This window comes from Bos grunniens, chromosome 5, assembly GCF_055505025.1.
Source record: "Bos grunniens cultivar Pamir isolate PY7600 chromosome 5, Bosgru_T2T1.0, whole genome shotgun sequence".
Taxonomy (NCBI): Eukaryota; Metazoa; Chordata; class Mammalia; order Artiodactyla; family Bovidae; genus Bos; species Bos grunniens.
Genome location: NC_141169.1, coordinates 26,779,786 through 26,798,370, shown reverse-complemented (window position 1 = coordinate 26,798,370; position 18,585 = coordinate 26,779,786). Strand labels below are relative to the sequence as shown.

The following is an 18,585-nucleotide window of genomic DNA, read 5'->3' as shown; positions in this document are numbered from 1 at the left end:
TCCCTCTCCCCGCCCCTCTCCGGAATCTACAGGGCAATTCCTTTCCGAGCAAATATTCCCTCAAGGGGGCAGCCCCTGGGGTTTCCTGGTGCCCCAGGGCTGGATAACGCTGTTTGCTGAAGGCTCCCAGCTCAGAGCCCGCCAGAACTGTGTGCACGCGACTGCACTCTTTATTATTCATATAAACCTTTGGAAAAGGCAACGCCTGGGAAGTTTTTATAACTTTGTTTGGCATAAAAGTTTTACAAGATTCCTCCTCCCTTTTTAAAAAAAAAATTAAAGTTTTGGTCTTTCCATGGAATGAAGTCTCAGGATCTCTGGGAGGGTGGGGAGACAGAGGTTCTGGGGTCCAGGGTGTGGGGGGGGTGATGTCTGGAGCTGCATCTCTAAGGCTTCTTTGTCGCTCAGACCTAAAGGCTTAAAGGTAGGGATTACTCATTCCTGAGGCCCACCTTAGACCCAGCTTTGGGGGCTGCTAGGAAAGTCTCAGCCACTCTGCTGTTGAGACACACACTAACAGACCCCCAAAGTTAGGACGATGTCAACTGGACCAGATCTTTTCCATCACATCCTCTTGTTCTCCTGTAGGCATCTCTCTCTCTCTCTCTCTCTCTCTAACACACACACACACACACACTGCGCACCCTCAACCCACTGCACAAAGTGGAGACCCATAACCTTGACTCAGACCTCCAAGTTGGCAGAGTCTCTGCACACACACACCCGCATCCCTGCCTCCTGCAAAGTCCACAAAGGGTTTGATGAAAGACAGAATTCAAAACAAGAACTGCCTGCCCAGAGGTTGCAGCGATTGCAGGACGGAGAGAAGAGGAAAGCCAGTGGGCTGCAGTCCAGGAGCGTGCAGAACAAAGGTGCCTGTGTAGAGATGTGACCTTGGGCTGCTAAGCCTGCTTGTGACTCCTTGGATCTGCCCCCCACCTGGGACTGACGGAACCCCACTCCTTCATTTCCCCTAACTCCAGCCTCGGGACATCAAGTTGACTGAAACAAGGGCTATTTTAATGTTCAGCTCTGGAAGTCACGACGAAGACGGAGTAACTTTTCCAAAACAGGCCTGGCGGATGAGGCTTCTTTGGGGTGATGGACTTGAGGGTACCTAAGCCCTGGAGCTGAGCACTTCAGGGAGCCATCGGAGTCGGTCAGGACGTGCCCCAGACTCTGCTTTTCCTTCTCTCTAATGGCGACTGCTGAGGCCTGGCTGCCAGCCGTTGACAGCCCTACACTTCGCCTTGTGAGGAGCCGAGTTAAGGCTGGAGGCGGGGGAAGGTCAACTCCAAGCTTGAGCAGCGGGGCTGGGGAGGGATGCTACGGAACCTGGTGCTCTCCCCCTCTCCGGGCGCCGGGTGCAACAGAGAAAAGTAAGAAGAGCTGGGGGAGAAAGTCAAAGGAAAGGAAAGCATTGATGAGGAAAGAAGAGTAAAGAATAAATTGTATAATAAAGAAGGAAGAGAGAAATAAGGACGACAATTAATTTAAAAAGAGAAAGAATCCGAAAAAGAGAAGGAAACAAATGGATTCCAGAGAAAAAGAAGCAAATAACGAGAAAGGAAGAAGATGGGGAAAGAAAGAAAGGGGTGGGGAGGAAGATGGAAAACAAAGATCTTCAAAAAGGAATTTAGCCGGTAAGGGAGGAGCGAGATTCTCTCTGGAGTAAGCCGGGCGACCGCAGACCTGACTCGGGCTGGAAACCCGACCTACTGGGTAACTTGGAAGCACACCATAAAGTGGGGAGCAAGTCTTCCCCCTCCCCAGACATCCTCCCATCCGTCCTCCTCCTAAAGCTTCTCTTGGATGTGTTTGCTGTCTGGTTTCAATTCAGGAGGCAAAGTTAAATAACTAGCTGGCTTCAGCGGGGCAAGAAAGCCATTGTGCTGGTTATGAGACTTCGGGATGCGGGAATCGCAGGGAGTACATTTTTGGGTAAAAGTGACTATGTGTGGCCCTGTACATACAATTAAGCGCCTAGTCAGACACGTGTCTAGGCGGTAACCTCCATAGCATCTGGGTGCAAACGTGTACAATGTCCAGATGTGAGAGCGACTCTGGTGGCTGGGCTGCCGGCGTGGCGAGGAGATCGGGGTGGATCAGAGGCCCCTCCATGCGTCCTGTCCTCGGCCTCCCACTTGCCTCTTGTACCTGTTTAAAAATCTGTTTGCAGGGTGGGGTGGGGGTGCTGGGGAGCTTCTAAGCATTCTTTTGCCTGAGATTTCTCTGCTCCCAGTTCAGCCGGGGCAGAGCCCGGTCGGTGTTAAGGAAGAAAGCAAAATTTTCCTTCAAGTTTTGAGAAGAGATTGATTTATTTGGGCCTCCAAAACAAGAGGGGAAAAAACTCTGCAGTTTTCACCACTGGTGTGATTTTGTTTTCCATTTCGCTTGAAGATATTTCAACACACACACACTGTATAATTATTTTATTATTTGATCCTAAATGGAGAGACATTTTATTTTTGTTTCACTTCACCTTTGGAATTTCCTAGATGACTTCCTTAACCTGGTGAGGAGACTCCACTAGTTTTCCCTGGAGGAATAAGGGTGCCTCTGGGGCGTTTTGAAGGCTAGAGCGGGCAAAGTAGCCGAGGTTCCTTTCTGTTCATCGAGCACTACCTTTTCCGGCTTCTGTTTCCACGTGGGGACCTCTAGCGCCCCAGCCCTCAGCCTGTCCTCTAGAACCCGCCGATCACCCTGGAATCTGTGATGAGCACTCTCCACCTCTTCCTTGGTCACAGTCCCACTGGTGGCAGGAGGCCCAGCTCCCATCCCTGGTGCCCTTTCCAGGGTCTGGGTACTGGGAAGAAGGGCGCAAGGGGCCAGGGCGCTCGGGATGGGGGGGATTGTCAAAATATAGGTGCCGCCTGAGCCCCACTCATTGTGGCCTGAAGCCCCTGAATTTTCGCATCCCCAAGTTGAGGCAAAAAGAGGGCAATCCTGAGTCAGGCATAGACTGGGCACTTTCAGGGAAAGTTGGGTAAATGGCTTAACGGTGATTTTAGCAACACAGACTTCTCCTGGACCCCAATCCAGTTCCCTAGGGGTGCAGGCCTGAGGCTCTAGGCCCCGTGGGCTGGGCTGATGGGCGCCTGGCAGCGGTGGCAGGCGGGGTGGCCGTGGTGGCCTGAGTGCCTTTGAACGCCAGGCCTGGGCAATAGGACTGAACCGGCCTTTGCTCGATGGAGCCCGAGGGGGCAGGGCCAGGACCCACACGCGGACCCACACAGTCGCCCCCTCTCACCGTTCTGGCCCATGCATCTTCCTTCTTTTCGCCTCCATTGGGGCAGAAACCCCAGTCTGCAATAACCCAACAAGTTATTCAAGTCTGTGGCTTCGGGTACTTGTTTAACAGCTCTGGGTTTGCGTTTATCCTGCGTAATTAAAGGCAAACATTTGTCCCACCGGGGGTCCCACTTAGGCTGATGAATTTGATTTCTTTTTTCATTAATGGGCCGTGTTTATCATACTTCTAATTATTTCAACTTTAAACACTATTCGTTCTTGTGAGGAGGTGGGAGTGGAGGCGGGAAGTTCGTTCTCCCCGGGGGGATTATTTCCATGAATAATACCGAGGATTCTGAAAGCAACTCTGTCCCCACCCAGGGCTGAGGTAAGGAGTGGGTTTGGGACCGGGGTCAGGTTGGTCTGGGAGACAGGTCGCAAGGCCCAGTGAGTCTGCTTCCCTCCAGCTGGTTCCCCAGGTTAAGCCGTGGGGCTGGATGTTTATGAGAGGTTATCTGGAGTTTGTTCCCCTCATTCTGCCGCCTCCCTCGCCCCCTCCCGGGCTAGGCTCACACTCTTCCCCTTCAAGGCTCTTGAAAACCTTCCACAACCCCAGCAGATACCAGCCCGGCCTGGGCAGAGAGGGTCAGGGAATGATGTCCCGGCCCCCAGCTTCCAACACGGAGAGAAAGACAAGGAAAAGCCTGAGGTGGTCAAGCGGCCCCTGGGTGTGGGGGACAGGGCCCAGCAGACCCCAAAATGGGGAGCAAGGGCAAGGGACTGGGACGTCAAACTCTAGGGACAGGCACACCAGGCAGGAAAATAAAGGAGACGTGAAAGAGGGGGGGAGGGAACCCCCCAAAGCCATATAATTCTCAATTGCTTTGGTCTTTAATTTCATCGCCCCATAAATGAGGAAATATCAGTTCCCATACTAAATTTTTATCCTCGGCTGATAAATATGACGGGGAATTTTCGTTGGGTCCTCGTAAAAGCGAACAGTTTCGATCAAACTGGTGGGGAAAGACTTATGCAGATAATACAAACAGAGTTGCCATAAAGTCTCCGCGTTTCCCGCGGGGTGGGCGGTGGGACAAATGGCTCCTTGGATTGACTGCCGCCCCGGCCGGCCAAGTCTCATCTGGGGCCTAAGCAGGCTAACCTTGCCCGGGCCATCCCCCTGTGCCGAGCCCACTGCGACCCCTGCAAATGAAAACACGAAAGCATTTCAAATCTCCCTTGGCTGGCCGGGTCAGCAAGTCACACATTACAAACATTTTCTTCCAGTTTTTCCTGGGGTTCAGGAACCCCTGAGCCTTCTCTCTCGCCCTCTGGATGCAAGAAATCCCGGATTTCTTTCCGAAGTCGTCTTCTAGAAGCCGCCGGCTTGGGCCTCCCTAGAAGGGATCCAGTCTCCTCACTCCACGCCAGGGCGCCCGGGGCTCAGATCCCTTTCTCGGCCCGGCTCCAAACCTTTGGAAAATCGAAACCCGAGGCTCAGCACTGGGGGAAATGTGGGGCCACCGGAAAATATTCTCCACATTCCGTCTCCTGAGGAAGGGGTAGAGAGTTTAGTTCGCTTTGGGAGAAAGGCGATGAAGAAACGGAAAGAACTATTTGAAACATACCTTGTCTCTTATTTCTCGCTTTCCCTTATTACAAAAAATAAAAATAAAAAAATAAAATAACAACCATAAAAATAGTCTGGTTCCGCTCCATTCAAAAATGCCCCCAGCTCCTTGGCTCCGTAAAGGACACTTCTGTAGGTCGGGTTTCGTCGCCGCCTCTGTTGTCCCGGTTTCCCGGTTAATACGTGACTCCCCCCAAGCCGCTCGAGGCGGCCCCGAGGGTTCCCTCTTTCTCTCTGGGAATATTCCCTGTTTTCATAGGGGGCAAGGTCAACTGGAAAGCGAGGGCCGCCAGGGCTCGGAGCAAAGCAGCCGAACCGGCTCCAAGGCCAAAGCCTTCCAGCCTCTGAGTTGATAACCCCGGAGCCGCCCACCCAGCCAGGCCCAGGCCGCACTCCCTGGTCGGGGAGCCGGCGCTTTGGGTTGCCGGCTTCTTCCTCCCGCGACCCCTAAACCCCTTCGGAACCTCCCTCGCCCACGCAGCCCTAAAGCCGTCTTGACCCCTCCCTGGCCTGCCCCGGACACTGGAGATTCCCCGTCAATCCCCGCAGGGAACTGGCGACTCAACCAACTTCCGTGACAGGCGGTCCCGAGCTGAACTCCCAGCCCCAAGGAAGGAGCCCGACGAAGGAGGACGCAGGAGAGGAGAAACTTTAGTTCTGTTCGGGAGTCCTTAACTTTTTCTCTCCCTTTTTCTGTCCACAGGAGCCCTCCCCCAAACCTCACCCCACTCCCATCCCAAGGGAAGAAGTGGGGGCGGGGGCCAAGGCGAGGAAAAGAGGAGGTGAGGAGAGGGGAAGAAGTACCTGAATCGTGTCTTGACCTTTTAATTTGAATTTGACTATTTTGAGCCCTGAGTTGCCTCGCTCTCTCACTCTCTCCCGCATTTCCCCCCACCTTCTCCCGCCCCCCTCTCCCCAGGAGTTACAGGCTGGTTCCCGGGTAAGCAAACCCCATTCTCCCTAGAACCCCCGCACCCCCCTCTACCTCCCTCCTGCCCCCGTCGCCCCGGGGGCCCTTCCTTTGTTCGCGGGGAAGGGCTCCGACGCCCCTACCCCGAGGCGGCTGCTAGGTGGCGCTGTTACTCCACGCTGCACACTCCGCCTGCCGACAACTTGACCCCGCTGACGTCACGGCCGTCTGAATCATCAAGGCCATTTTCAAATCCCATTGGTCTAGCCGTCACATGGTGAGGCTCGAATGCGCGGATAATTATGGAGCTGATATTTCCCCCCCTCCCCTTCTTTTCCCTCCCGCCCCTTCAACCGCCCCCCCCTCCCGGATGGGGAAAAAAAAAGATGTCAGCTCCTCCGCTGTAGTATTGCTCCTTAAAAACCCCTCTCTCTGAAAATGACATGCCCTCGCAATGTAACTCCGAACTCGTACGGGGAGCCCTTGGCTGCGCCGGGCGGAGGAGAGCGCTATAGCCGGAGCGCAGGCATGTATATGCAATCTGGGAGTGACTTCAACTGCGGGGTGATGAGGGGCTGCGGGCTCGCACCCTCGCTCTCCAAGAGGGACGAGGGCAGCAGCCCCAACCTCGCCCTCAACACCTACCCGTCCTACCTCTCGCAGCTGGACTCCTGGGGCGACCCCAAAGCCGCCTACCGCCTGGAACAACCTGTTGGCAGGCCGCTGTCCTCCTGTTCCTACCCACCTAGTGTCAAGGAGGAGAATGTCTGCTGCATGTACAGCGCAGAGAAGCGGGCGAAAAGTGGCCCCGAGGCAGCTCTCTACTCCCACCCTCTGCAGGAGTCCTGCCTCGGGGAGCACGAGGTGCCCGTGCCCAGCTACTATCGCGCCAGCCCGAGCTACTCCGCGCTGGACAAGCCGCCCCACTGTGCCGGGGCCAACGACTTCGAAGCCCCTTTCGAGCAGCGGGCCAGTCTCAACCCGCGCGCCGAACATCTGGAGTCTCCCCAGCTCGGGGGTAAAGTGAGTTTCCCTGAGACCCCCAAGTCCGACAGCCAGACCCCCAGTCCCAATGAGATCAAGACCGAGCAGAACCTGGCAGGCCCCAAAGGCAGCCCCTTGGAGAGCGAAAAGGATCGGGCCAAAACCGCCGACTCCAGCCCAGACACCTCCGACAACGAAGCAAAAGGTAAGGCCGCCTGGGCCGTGGTCCGGCTGGGACGCTCGGGCACTGGGTTTTAGTGGCCCCGGGCGAGGGCAGGGAGAGGGTTGGGCCGAGGAGGTCCTAGACGGTCTTGGGAATGCGACCCCAGCTTGAGACTCGTGTCTGCTGAGCGCCAGGCTGGTGGCGCGTCACTTGGCTGGGGAAGGTAAGCGGCGAAGTGGAGGTGCAAGGCCGGCAGCGGCCGTGGGCGCCGAGACCGGGGAGGTGCACACCGCGGGCAGCCTGCGGGCGCCTTATGCTGCCCAAGGCGGGTGACCGCGCCTGGGTGTGTGCTGCCTTTGGTTTGCTTGTTCTACGTTGTTGTCCTGGGGGACTGATGTCCCCCCACTCAGGTCAGAAGCTTGCAAAAAAGCTTAAAATGGCGATCTTGGGCTAGGGACTAAGGGAAGCTTGGGAGACGGGGGATTTCGCTTTACTGCGTTTTCCCAGTTGGAAATGTTTCCTGCGAAGCGCGATTTGTTGTTTGTGGGTCTGATTCCTGCGTGTGGTTTGGGCTCCTGCGGTTTTTGGCTCGGCCGGGGGCCTCGGGCCGCAGGGCTGGGGCCGGAAGAGGTGGAGGTGAAGGGCTGCCCGCTGCGTCCCTCCCTCCCCCAGATGCCTAGGCCGCCTATGGCGTTGGAACAGGGCATGTGGAATGTTGTTAAGTTTTTTATCTTCCTTTGAAAATTTTTTTCTTTTCCTTTTTTTCTAGTTGCATTTTTAAAAATGTAGTTTTCTCATTGGTTTCCAAAAACAGACTACAAATGAGTGGTTGGGAAATTTCTGTGTGCATAGTAAGCGGTTTTCTCCTGCAAGGGAGTGTAGCTTTAGTTGGATTTCATTGTGATTTTGGTTGGCGAGGGAAAGCCTAGGCAGAGTTCAAGCTCAGAGTTCAAGATTCATTTCTGCTGAAGGAGCTGGGGGCCTTCAGGACCCTTCTCTGACACCTGGAGAAAATGTAAAGGAAATGGGAGCAGTGGAGGGAGGCTGAGGCGGTTTTCCATGAAAAGTTGGAGCAAAAAGCATCAGAAAAGGCCCAACTGGCAGACGAGGTGGGGGCGGATAAACTGCTCCCCACGGCACTGGCTGCTGGAGGCTGTGTGTAAGAAGGGCTCTTTGGGTGCAGAGGCAGATGAAATAGTGAGAAGTGAGCAGACTGAGGGCGGCCTGGGTCTTGTGGCGCTTTGTATATGGATGCGGTGCACAGGCATGCCCGGCGGCGACCTGTGTCACACTCACACACGCGTGCCCTCTCATACATGCACACTCACTCTTTCAGAGGGTGAGGGCAGAGCCTCGCCCTCTTGGGTCTCCTCTGCAAATCAAAGGTGGGCCCTGGCAAGTCAGCCCATGGAGACCCTGGCCAGAAGATGGGCACGGGTGTGTTCCTGAAGGTGAGGGGGAGAGAGGCACACACACCCACGAAGCCTTAGTGGTGGCACATGTGCAGCACAGAAGTTTAATTTTATACCATCTCCCCACACCGTGGGCTTGGTTGGGGTGCAGATTTGGGGTAAGAAAAGCTGCATTCTAGCCCCACCAAAAGCAAAGTCAAGGTTAACAAGCCCACCTCCTAGCTCAAATTGCCCCCATGCCCCATAGACTCTCCTTTCTCTCCTGCCATTCCCCACACCATCTAAACCCTCCAGCCCCAACTAATCTTTCTCTGCCTTCTGCCTGTGCCCTTCTTGCCTCCATCCCCCCATTTTGGTACCTCCTCCAGGCCAGAGGCAAGCCCGCTTTGGGCCAGACTTCCCCACTTGTAATTTCTCCCCTTCCCCTAAACCCCAATTAAAAAAATCAATAGCACAGAGTTATATGTGGAGAGCCTTTGAACAATTTGGCAGGAGGCTGCAGGTGCAGAGGTGGGAGCAAAATTAAGGACATTCAAGTGTTTTAAACTAGAGCCTCAAGTTTGCATTTTTCTGGTGCCTCCTGGTTCCCCTAGGGCCCCCACCCCACTCCCCATCAAGATAAGATCCAGGAACTTGGCAGTTTCATTGGGCATAGAGGGGAATAGAGCACAGAGCCATCAGCAGAGTCCTTTGCTTGGTGTCCCTCTCGGGTCTCTGGACTCTGGGTTTTCTCCCTGGAAAAGATAGCCAAGGTCCCTTCTGCTGCCTAAGGTTCATTTCAGCGAGAATGTGTGCCAGGGGGAGAAGCTATCCATGAGGGAAAGGGAAATACATAGTATATTTAGAATATCTCCTTATATAAATAGACACACATGTGCATATCCCTGTGTGTGCATATGGGGAGGAATGTGTGTCGCTGCAGAAATGCACATGTACATGCATGCATGCATATCTGCATAGACGAGGCAGGAGATTTCCAGGAGGCTGCATTTCCTCAGGATCTCTCTCCCTTGACCTTAGGTCTCTGGCCAGGGCAGTTGTCTGAGGACCCCTCAGCATGCCCCAGAGCTGTTGCCCCTGACCTCTGCTGCCTGCACAAGCTCCCTGCCTCAGGTACTCCTGGGGAAAACAGCTAGGAGAGGAAAAGCTGGCGATGGGAGATCCAGTGGGGGAAGAGTCGCTCTGTGGCACTTGGGGTGGGAGTCAGGGCTGGGGGTCTGACTCTGGCTGCAGAGACTGGGGCAACCTCCCTGCACTGAGTTGAAAAGGGCCAAAGCTCTCTGGGAATTGCCCAGGGCAGCGGGGTGGCCTCTGTTACCCAGTCTGAGGCCTGGAAACACCTTTCCTTCTGGTTGGGGTTTTTTTTTCCCCCCCTAGAGCTGGAAGGGAACAGAGAGGAGGGAGGGTCTGGTGGGGCTTAGAGAGCCCACCAGGGTCAACAAGCTGAGGGACAGTGGGAGTACTCAGAACCTGCTAAGTCAAGGTGGACTGGGGTGATTTAAATTTAATAGACACGTTGGAGGCAAGTACCTTCTGTCTTTCTTCCCTGTAAGTTTAGACCCCAGAGAAATTCTAAAAGCCCTGAACCCAAGAGGACCCCACCAGCCAGGCCTGTGGGGCGAGAGCAGCTCCCCTGGGCTCCCTCAGCCGCCCCCACAGCAAGCTAGCTAAGGCTGCAGTGCTGCGAGGGTTTGCCTCTTCCAGGGATACTTATGCAAATAATGTTATTTTTAACAGAGGAGATAAAGGCAGAAAACACCACAGGAAATTGGCTGACAGCAAAGAGCGGAAGGAAGAAGAGGTGCCCCTATACTAAACACCAGACGCTGGAATTGGAGAAAGAATTTCTGTTCAATATGTATTTGACGCGAGAGCGCCGCCTGGAGATTAGCAAGACCATTAACCTTACAGACAGACAAGTCAAAATCTGGTTTCAAAATCGCAGAATGAAACTCAAGAAAATGAACCGAGAGAATCGGATCCGGGAACTGACCTCCAATTTTAATTTCACCTGAGCTCGGGGGGCCTCCCCTCCCCCTCCCTTCTCTCCCCACCACCTTCTTTTCCCCGCCCCTCCTTCCTTTGTGCCTGGTGGTATATTTTTTTTTTCCTCCCTGAGTATAAATGCAACACGCCTGCAAAAAAGGCAAAGACCTCAGACTCTCCTTCCAAGGGACCTATGGTTCGTGCTCCGAAGATGCGTCCACCTAAAGCATGAGAAATGGGGTGCTGGGGTGTGGGGTGTGGTGTGCCCACATAGATGAGGGTGGGAGTGTGGCTGGTGTGTGTGTCAACCCCTCACTCATGCACGCACTCACACATAGCATCCTGTTCTCCAGGCAAAGTTAAGGTCGAATCCACCCGATTATAGGGGGAAAAAAATCAACCAGAGAAGGTCTGTAATCTCGCAGAGCACAGTCAGAATCAGAATCGCTTCTTCCTTGCTGCATTTCCTCCTTAGAATAATAGACGTTTTGGAAAGTTCAGCTAGTGTTTGTGTGTTTGTTGTAGCGTCCAGCGCCTCTGCCAAACCCTCTCTGTGTCTTTACCTCCCAGTCGCTCTGAGAATCTGCTTGAAGTCTCGTATTTGTACTGCTTTTTGCTTTTCTCCCATCCTCCCAGCACCCCTACATCCTCCATCCACTGCCATCTCAGAAATTCCATTCAGAGGAACAAAAAACAATTTTTAAATTAAAAATAGAACATAGAGAAGCAAAGACAGAATGCCCCTCCCCCAAATATTACCCTGTCCCTGTCTGGGAGTTGTGTTATTTAAAGATATTCTGTATGTTGTATCTTTTGCATGTAGCTTCCTTAATGGAGAAAAAAAAAAAAAATCCTAATAAATTTCCAGAATCGTAATCCTCAAATGGGTGGTTTTTTTGTTTTTTAGTGTTTTTTTTTTTTTTTAGCGACACCCTCCCCCCAAAGAGGCTGAGTGTGTGGATATGTGTGTTTTGTGTTCGACTCATCTCCTAGAGCCTTTCTAGAACGTCTCTTGGCGGGTTTAATGTAAGTGAGAGACCATAACGTTGATTTAAATATTATCCAGGTGACCACAATAAGTCAAGGTCATAAAACAGTAATGTCAGGACGGTCTTGGTGCGCGCGAGAGGTGGATTTTATGATCTGCAAATATAATGTGGTGCTGCAGTAAAAGATGCATTTAAAGGTGACTGGAGGAGGGAAAGAGGCAGAAAGCAAACTGCAATCTTGAGGAGCAGACGGATCCCATTGCTTGGGGTGCTGGGCCAAGCGCACCCCACCGCTGCTGGGGGGAACCCCAAGAGCCCCCCACCTATCCAAGGAGAGGAATAAACTTAACCACCGGAGGGGGATGAGGAGCTGAGCACCCCCCCCCTTCTCGACAGCAGCAGCAGAAGCGCGGGCAGTGGCAGGAGGAGGAGGCAGCGACAAGGTAAGAGAAGCGGTTTCTTGTTCTTCTCTTAGCGGCGGAGTGGGGACTAGCGGCGTCCCCAGGTGCCCAGCACGCATTGGGCAGAGCAGGGTGGAAGGTGTTCTGGGCATCTTTGCTTGCTGGGAGCCCAGGCTTGCCCTGTGGCGGCTCAAAGCGGAGGGCAGTGGCCACAAGCTCCCCCTCCCTGACCCATTGCCTTGGGGTTCGGCAGTGAAAGGGGTAAATTGGTGGTTTTTGGCTTCTTTCTTTACTCGGTCACTCATGGTCGCCTGGAGCTCGACACATGGGTCTTGATGTAGCTCAGTCTGGTCGTCTGCTGAGGGAAGGCAGAAGGAGGATGGGCTGGTGAGGGCTGGAGCTTGAAGCTTAGGTTTTCCTGCTTTCTGCTGGTTTAGATGTGAGCCTTAGCCAGGCTCTCGGTCCCCACTCGCTCTGGCTGTGGGGCTTTGCCAGGCAAGTGGCCTGATTGGAAGAGGCTTTGGAGTGGTTCGGTCACACACGGACGAAGGGAAGCCAGAGTTCAGCTGAGAGACAGAGGGGATCAGAGGAAAGCTAGGAGGAGAGCACAGCAGAGCCAGAAGGGCAAGACAGGGGACCCAGCCCGAGAGTGGAAGGACACTCCAGCTTCCCTCAGGGCCAGAGGCAGGGGGATAGCCCCACTGCGGTGCTGGGGGCGGGGCGGGGGTTTGGCGGCTTGAGGTCCCATTTCACCAGAGTCTCCCTGAGCGATTGCTTAGACCAGAAGCTGATGAGGCAGTCAGACCCCCTGCCCACCCAGCCACCCAAAGTCTACCCTCTAGTCCTTAGGGAGGTTGTGGGGGCGGAAAAGGGGACGGGGCTGAATTTCTTCCTTCCCCAACCCCCTTCCCTTCTCCTCCCGATAAATGCAAAGCTGAATCTCCCGCCCTGCTCGCTCAGCTGATCTGTGGCTTAGGTAGTTTCATGTTGTTGGGATTGAGTTTTGAACTCGGCAACAAGAAACTGCCTGAGTTACATCAGTCGGTTATCGTCGAGGGCCCCAACCCACCTATCCCGCTCCTACCCTCCCCAGTGGGACTGCTCCCCAGGCCCCCTCTTAGACAGGGCAAAATGGGTACAGACTGAGGAGGGCAAGCTGTGAGTGGGGCCACACGACAAATCTGGAGAACCCCAGTTTATCCGTCCACTCAGCCTGTCCCAATCCCCGTGCTTGAGGGAGAGGAGTTTTTCCTGCAGCTATTGTTTCCTGGGCCCAGCTGATGGAGACAGACAAAGGAGGTCTAACCAATTCCAAGGAAATTCAGGAATTTGAGTAAGAGGTGGCCTGGCGGGCCAGCTCAGCTGGGTAGCAGGGTGGGGCAGGATGATTAGAAGAGAGAAGACCACAGAAATAGAAAGGAGTCTTTGAAGGGTTAGTTTTTCCCACTTGCCACCCCCGGGGTGGGGGGCGGGAATCTGCCTCCAGTCAACTGGGGCTGGAGCTTCTTAGAAAAGTGGGGTGCGTGGGGGGTCCCAGGAGCTGGGGAACTCTGAGCGTCAGCTCAGCCACCTCCTCTTCCTCTTGTATAGCCCCATCCCCAGGAGAAGGGCATATTTAGGGTGTTAGTAGGCTAGAAGAAAGTCATCAAGTCCAAGTAGAAACCCCCCTACACACACCCTACTGGGAAACATCAGGGCAAGAATCTGGCTCTGGTCTCTCTAGCTGTTTGTTGCCCGTAGGCCTTGGTCTGTTGTGTCTGTGCCTGTCAGGCAGCTGCTTGTCTTTGCACTGTGTGGAAAGGTCTGGGTGAACCGGAGGCTGCCAGCGCCCAGCATTTCATATTGTTGGAGAGGTTGTTGGCTGATGCCAGGGGGAGGAGGGGAGGACCTGGAGTAAAGGGGCATCTGAGCAATGTGCAACTTTGCAAAGCTTCTTCCCCTCCTTGCCCCCTCTGGTTCCTCAGTTCTGGTCCTGGTTGCTAGAGAGAGGGCTCTCCGAACAGGTTTCTCTGCCTGCAGAGAAAAATGGGGAGGGTCACGGAAAATGGAGAGGTACACCCCTGCTCTCAGATTGGGAAAGAGAAAGTCAAAAGGCAAAGGACAGGTTTTTGGTTCTCTTACTTTGGAATTATTATGATTATTAAAACATAAGAAACTTTCAGACAGGGAAACAAAGTCATGTCCCTGTAACACAGTATATCCATGAAGTTTATTCACGCAGTTGTCTGCTGGGGGATATATTGAACCTTGCATGCATGTGGGTCTCTGTTTCTATATCTCTGCCTCCTCCAGGCTCTCCCAGATCCCCTGTATATATTTTTGTGCATACTCATGTATTTTTCTCTCTCTCTTATACAAAGAGATCCCATGGAGATTAGAGGAGAGAATAGTAATAGAGCCTCCGTTCTCCCCAGCTGAAATTGTCAGTCTGTCTTTCTCTCTGTCCCCCAGCCCTTTGTAAGGGAAAAAAAATCTCTTCCCTTGGAAGGAAGTGCTCAAATCGCCCTATGGCTCCCAGAGAAATGGGGAAGTTTTCAGAGAGGAAGGCCAGCTGGTGCGAGGCAGGCAAGGGCTTCCCCGGTTTGGGAGCCCTTGGCAGTCTCTGAGTTTTCAGGCTGTCAGAAGCCGGGGGCCAGCTGGAGTGAAGGGAATCCCAGGCAGGGGCGGGGTGCTCAGGAGTGCCTGGCTTTGAGACAGTGTCCCTGATGGGCCGAAATTTACCAATGAACGACTTCTGCACTTTGGGTCTCAGCCCCAATTTCCATTTCAGAGCTGGTGGGCTTATAGGGGGGTGGCCACAGAGCCATGGGTCTGAGTGTCCCCCCTACAATATCCTGGGGAGAGGGGTGCATTCCCACAGGGCCAAGGTGAGGGCCAGTCTGGTGGCCAGTGTCCACCGCGGGGCCCTGGGGCCGTGGATCATGGCTAAGGCGATGGTGATTATTTATTCGCTTCGCTGGAGGGGAGTCTTCAAAAGAAACAGCGTGAAGAGGAGGGAAAAAATTATCTCTCTCGTCTGTGGATATTAAGATGGATTTTTATTTCTTAAAGGACCCTCCCCGCCGAGAGCGCATAAGCGTAAACTTAATATATGCTCTGCAGCCCAACTCCAGAAATCGCAATAAAAGTTAAAACCTCCCCTACTGGTTTTTTTTAATTATGATATGGGAAAGAGGAGCAGGATTTATAGAGCTGAACTCTCGGCGTGTAAGTGTTTAAGACTTGCGGGAGAAGGAGGAAGAGGCAAGAGCTCGCCAAGGAGAGCCTTGGTCTCTGAGATCTCTCGCCGGCTGCAGGGGTCTCCGGCTTAGGCGGCGGATCATCTGTGGCCTTCCTGGGACCTCGGCTCCCGGGCACCCTACAGCCCGGCCCACCGCCCTGCCTCGGCTGGCTCGGAGATGCGGCCCTTCTTGAGAACAGGTGAAGGGCAGCGGGACTGGGGAGAGGGGGCCGCGGGTGGGGGCGTCGGGACACTGGGCTTTGTGTGCGTCCCGTGCAGGGGAGGAGGTGTGCAGCCCCGGGCAGGGCCGCGGCCCGAGGGTGGTCAGCGGGCGCCTTGGCTCGGAAGGGTGTCCGGGCCGGGCCCCGAGAACACGGACAAGGTGGATTGTGTGAGGACTTTGGCCGCAGATGGAGCGGAGCGGGCTCCCAGGCGGAGAGGCCAGCGGCAAGGCGGGCAACCGGATGTTGAGTCTGTAGGAAGGACCTTGAGGTCTGCTTGGTGTTTGGGCTGCCGGGGGGCGGCGGCCCAGAGTGTGGAGCGCGCAGCGCGCGGGGCGCGGCGGCCGGCGTGGGCGAGGCAGCAGGCCAGCACACCTCTGCAGCCGCAGGGCCGGGCCCAGGACGCCTGAACTGAGGCCGACCAATGGTCAGAGCGTGAAAAATAAATGCAGTTCAGGGTCTTTCTTTCTTTTCTACATCAGAGGTCCTTTCTTTTTTGTCTCTTTCGGAGATACCTGGATTTGGTCCAGAACAGGTTGCCCGCGGGAGGGCCCCGCGAGCGGCGGCGCGCGAGGGAGGGAGAGAGGGAGGGAGGGCGAGGAAGAGGGAGGGAGGGAAGGAGGGCGGGCAGCGGCGGCTGCGGTGGCCGGGGCTTCCCTCCCCCGGCGGAGGCGGCTGCCCTGCATCTGTGGCCGTGGGGAGCCGAGGAGCAGGTAACGAAGGCGCTTCCCGAGGCGGGATTGGACCAAGCCGGAGGGACCGAGTCTTCCGGGTCTCTGCCGGACGCCCTGGAGGGGAGAGAAGGTAGGGAGATCGGCGCCCGCCCGGCCTGGCAGAGAGGCCTGGGGAATGTTGAACCTGTATTTGATTTCAGACTCACACTCATGTTGTGAGTCTGTCTGCCTCCGGAGATGCGGTTTGCCTGTCTGTATGTCTGTCCGTCTGAGACGTCCTAAACCCTAGTCTGTCCAGCCAAAGGCTGAAAAAAATCGGGAAAAATTCGTCGGAATGTGCACTTTCATTCATTGGATTCTCGGCGACTCAGTGGGGCTGGTGGCTGGGCCCCCAAGTGGGAGGGCGCTTTCCTCCTGCTTTTTGGACGCCAGAACCTCTGGTTCCCTCCGCCATGGGCTGAGTTTCCGGCTCCAGGTTCGCGGGTTGCCCTGAGGTTTGAGGCCAGACAGCTCCTAGTCTGGCAGGGAGGGCGGGGGAAGAGACTAGCGGCTCTGGCTCCTTAATTGTACTTCGGACCCGTATTGTCTCTCCTTTCGCCACCTCCGCTTCCTCAGTCTGGGATCCAAAGTCACTGCAAATTTCCTTGCGACACATACATCATACAAAGATCAGGTAACCAGGCGCCCAGGACCACGGGGGGCTCCGGGCGGAGAGCACCCCTAGCTCTGGGACCGCTCCCCCTCCAGCCACTCCCCAGGCTGGGAAACCAGATCGGGTTGGGGGAGCGGAAATAGCCCCGTTTGCTGCGGGGCGCAGTGCAGGGGGCCGGAGGGAATGCAGGCCGTGGCGTTGAGAGGGCCACGTTCACAGGCCCTGGGGGTTTCACTCCTGCTGGGCTTAGCGGCTGGACTCCTGGTGTGTAAGGATCCCGGATACCCACCTGGGGTGGGGGCAAGACGCTGGTCTCCTCGCGGCGGGCCAGGAGAATTCAGTTTCTGCTTCCAGCGCAGGCCTGAGCTAGGAGGAGTTGTGTGTGTGGGTGTGTTTTTCCCAACAAAGAGGGATCAGGAGAGAAAAGGGGGGAAAGGAGTGGGGAACCGAGGAGGGGCGGGGAGGAGGAGAGGGCAGCGGAGAGGTGAACTGAGCCCATTTCAGGGGGAGAAGGAAAACGAAAGCAAATGGAGCACGCAGGGCCTCCTCCGCGCAGGCGGGTGCTGACGAGCCGGGAGCGGGCGCCCTGCCTGCGGCTGCGGGAATGACCCGCTGGGGGACCGGGAGAAAGCCTGTTTTAAATATAATCCGAACTTGACGGTGTAGATTGAACCGGAGGGAATTTAAATCACTAAAAGGGAGGTGCAGGGCCAGGGGAGGGGATCAGTCTAACCTGTCTTTCTGTCTGTCTGTCCTGCCCACGGTGGTGCTAGCTTGATTGTGATCCCAGCTGTCCAGGTCTGAGGTGATGTAGTCAGGGTGCTCCTCCCCCTGAGGGGGCTCTCCTCTGCCCAGTGCCGTCTTTTGGGGTCAGAAGAGAGCTCTAAGAACCACAGTGAATGCACAGCTGCTAGCTAAAGCTGGAGTCCTCCCATCTCCCAACAGGGACTCCCAGTGGCCTCCAGTCCCTCGGGCTGCCCATCGGTGATAAGGAAAATTGAGGGGACTGGTGGGGGTGAGAGGGAGTCTGGGAACCTGGCAGGCGTAACTGAACCTGGGAAAACAAACCCCTCCTTCTTGGTGCTCCCACATCCTTGGTGCCCTCCAGGTCTGGATTTGGGGAGAGCCCTAGGGTCTGCTTCAGAGCTCTGACCTGCCACCCCACCTCCAAATGCAGAGGATGGGGGTACCATCCACATGTAGTTGTGGAACCCAAGGGACGGCCTGGTGGCCTGATGAACTCAGGGATTCTCAGCCTCTTCCAGCCCCCCTCCCCCAGGCTGCCTCTCTTAGCAAGGCCCAGGCAAAATGGGGTGTTGGTGGGGAGGGGGCTGTGGGTGAGGCCTGCTTCCAGATCCACAGCTGTGTCTGTGCCTGAGTGGGGAGGGTCTGAATTCATGCTCTGAAAGGAAGGCAACAATCTCCCCTCAGTTTCACAGGGAATTTGATGGCAGCAGAGAGCGTGGGCCTGGTGATCTTGGTTGCCCCACTGCTGCTGCCTCTGCTGGGTGGGCAGACTGCTCAAGAGTTGAAAAGAAGGTGATGGCCAAGCTGGGTAGGAGAGAAAGGGGCATCTGTTTACAGCCACTGTGTCTGGGGGGCTTTCCCAAATAGTCAAAGGCCATAGGAGAGGGGCTTTGGGGGGCAGCTTCCTTCTAGGAAGACTGAGGTAGGGGTAGATGGGCCCTGTCCCCTGGCGAAGACGAAAAGGAGGAGCCGGCGGGCTTGAAACCTTCTCCTTCATCCTGTCTTCTTTGCTCCTTGATTGAGAGCGTGGCTCAGCTCCCAGCTGCCTGGGTAGCTGCCTGGGCTGAGATAGGGTTCTATATCCTGGAGGCCTGGTGTCCCCACCCCAGCAGGTCGCCCGGGAGGGGCAGGAGAGGAGGCCTCTTCCTCCTTTGTGTCCGGACAGAAGTGGCCGCCGCGCCCAGAGCCAGTCCCGCGGCAAAGGCCCGGCCAGCCAGCGGGTTGCACAATGCCACGGCTGCTCGGTCAGCCCGCGCCCTGCCCCGTCCTGCCTGCCTGTCGGCGCCCTTCCTCCGACTCTCTCTGCATGCCTTCCTTTCCTTGCTCTTCCCTCTCTTTCATCCTGCCTCCCCTCTTTTCTGTCTT

At 55.4% G+C, this 18,585-nt stretch overlaps 1 protein-coding gene and 2 long non-coding RNA genes across 10 annotated transcripts; 1 reads left to right on the top strand and 2 right to left on the bottom strand.

The window, feature by feature from the left end:
* Positions 1-4,100: 4,100 nt before the first annotated feature.
* Positions 4,101-5,964, bottom strand: LOC147371481 (uncharacterized). 2 transcript variants are annotated; one of them, XR_015163533.1, is made up of 2 exons: positions 5,666-5,964; positions 4,101-4,782 (listed from the first exon to the last, which is right to left on the bottom strand). It is a non-coding gene; the product is annotated as an uncharacterized LOC147371481 (long non-coding RNA). The 2 variants fall into 2 exon arrangements; XR_015163534.1 differs by lacking the exon at positions 5,666-5,964 and adding an exon at positions 4,860-5,611.
* On the top strand, positions 5,240-11,200 carry HOXC10 (homeobox C10). 7 transcript variants are annotated; one of them, XM_086399003.1, is made up of 5 exons: positions 5,240-5,643; positions 5,781-6,048; positions 6,612-6,960; positions 9,351-9,443; positions 10,068-11,200. In XM_086399003.1, the coding sequence occupies exons 2-5, from the start codon at positions 6,046-6,048 to the stop codon at positions 10,343-10,345; spliced, it is 723 nt and encodes a 240-aa protein (XP_086255129.1). In that variant the 5' UTR covers positions 5,240-5,643; positions 5,781-6,045; the 3' UTR covers positions 10,346-11,200. The 7 variants fall into 7 exon arrangements, with proteins under 7 accessions (XP_086255129.1, XP_086255130.1, XP_086255127.1 ...); XM_086399001.1 differs by having other exon boundaries at positions 5,251-5,643; positions 6,435-6,960; XM_086399004.1 differs by lacking the exon at positions 9,351-9,443.
* A 3,523-nt stretch (positions 11,201-14,723) lies between these two features.
* On the bottom strand, positions 14,724-17,048 carry LOC147371479 (uncharacterized). The gene is made up of 2 exons (XR_015163532.1): positions 16,763-17,048; positions 14,724-15,935 (listed from the first exon to the last, which is right to left on the bottom strand). It is a non-coding gene; the product is annotated as an uncharacterized LOC147371479 (long non-coding RNA).
* Positions 17,049-18,585: the final 1,537 nt, after the last annotated feature.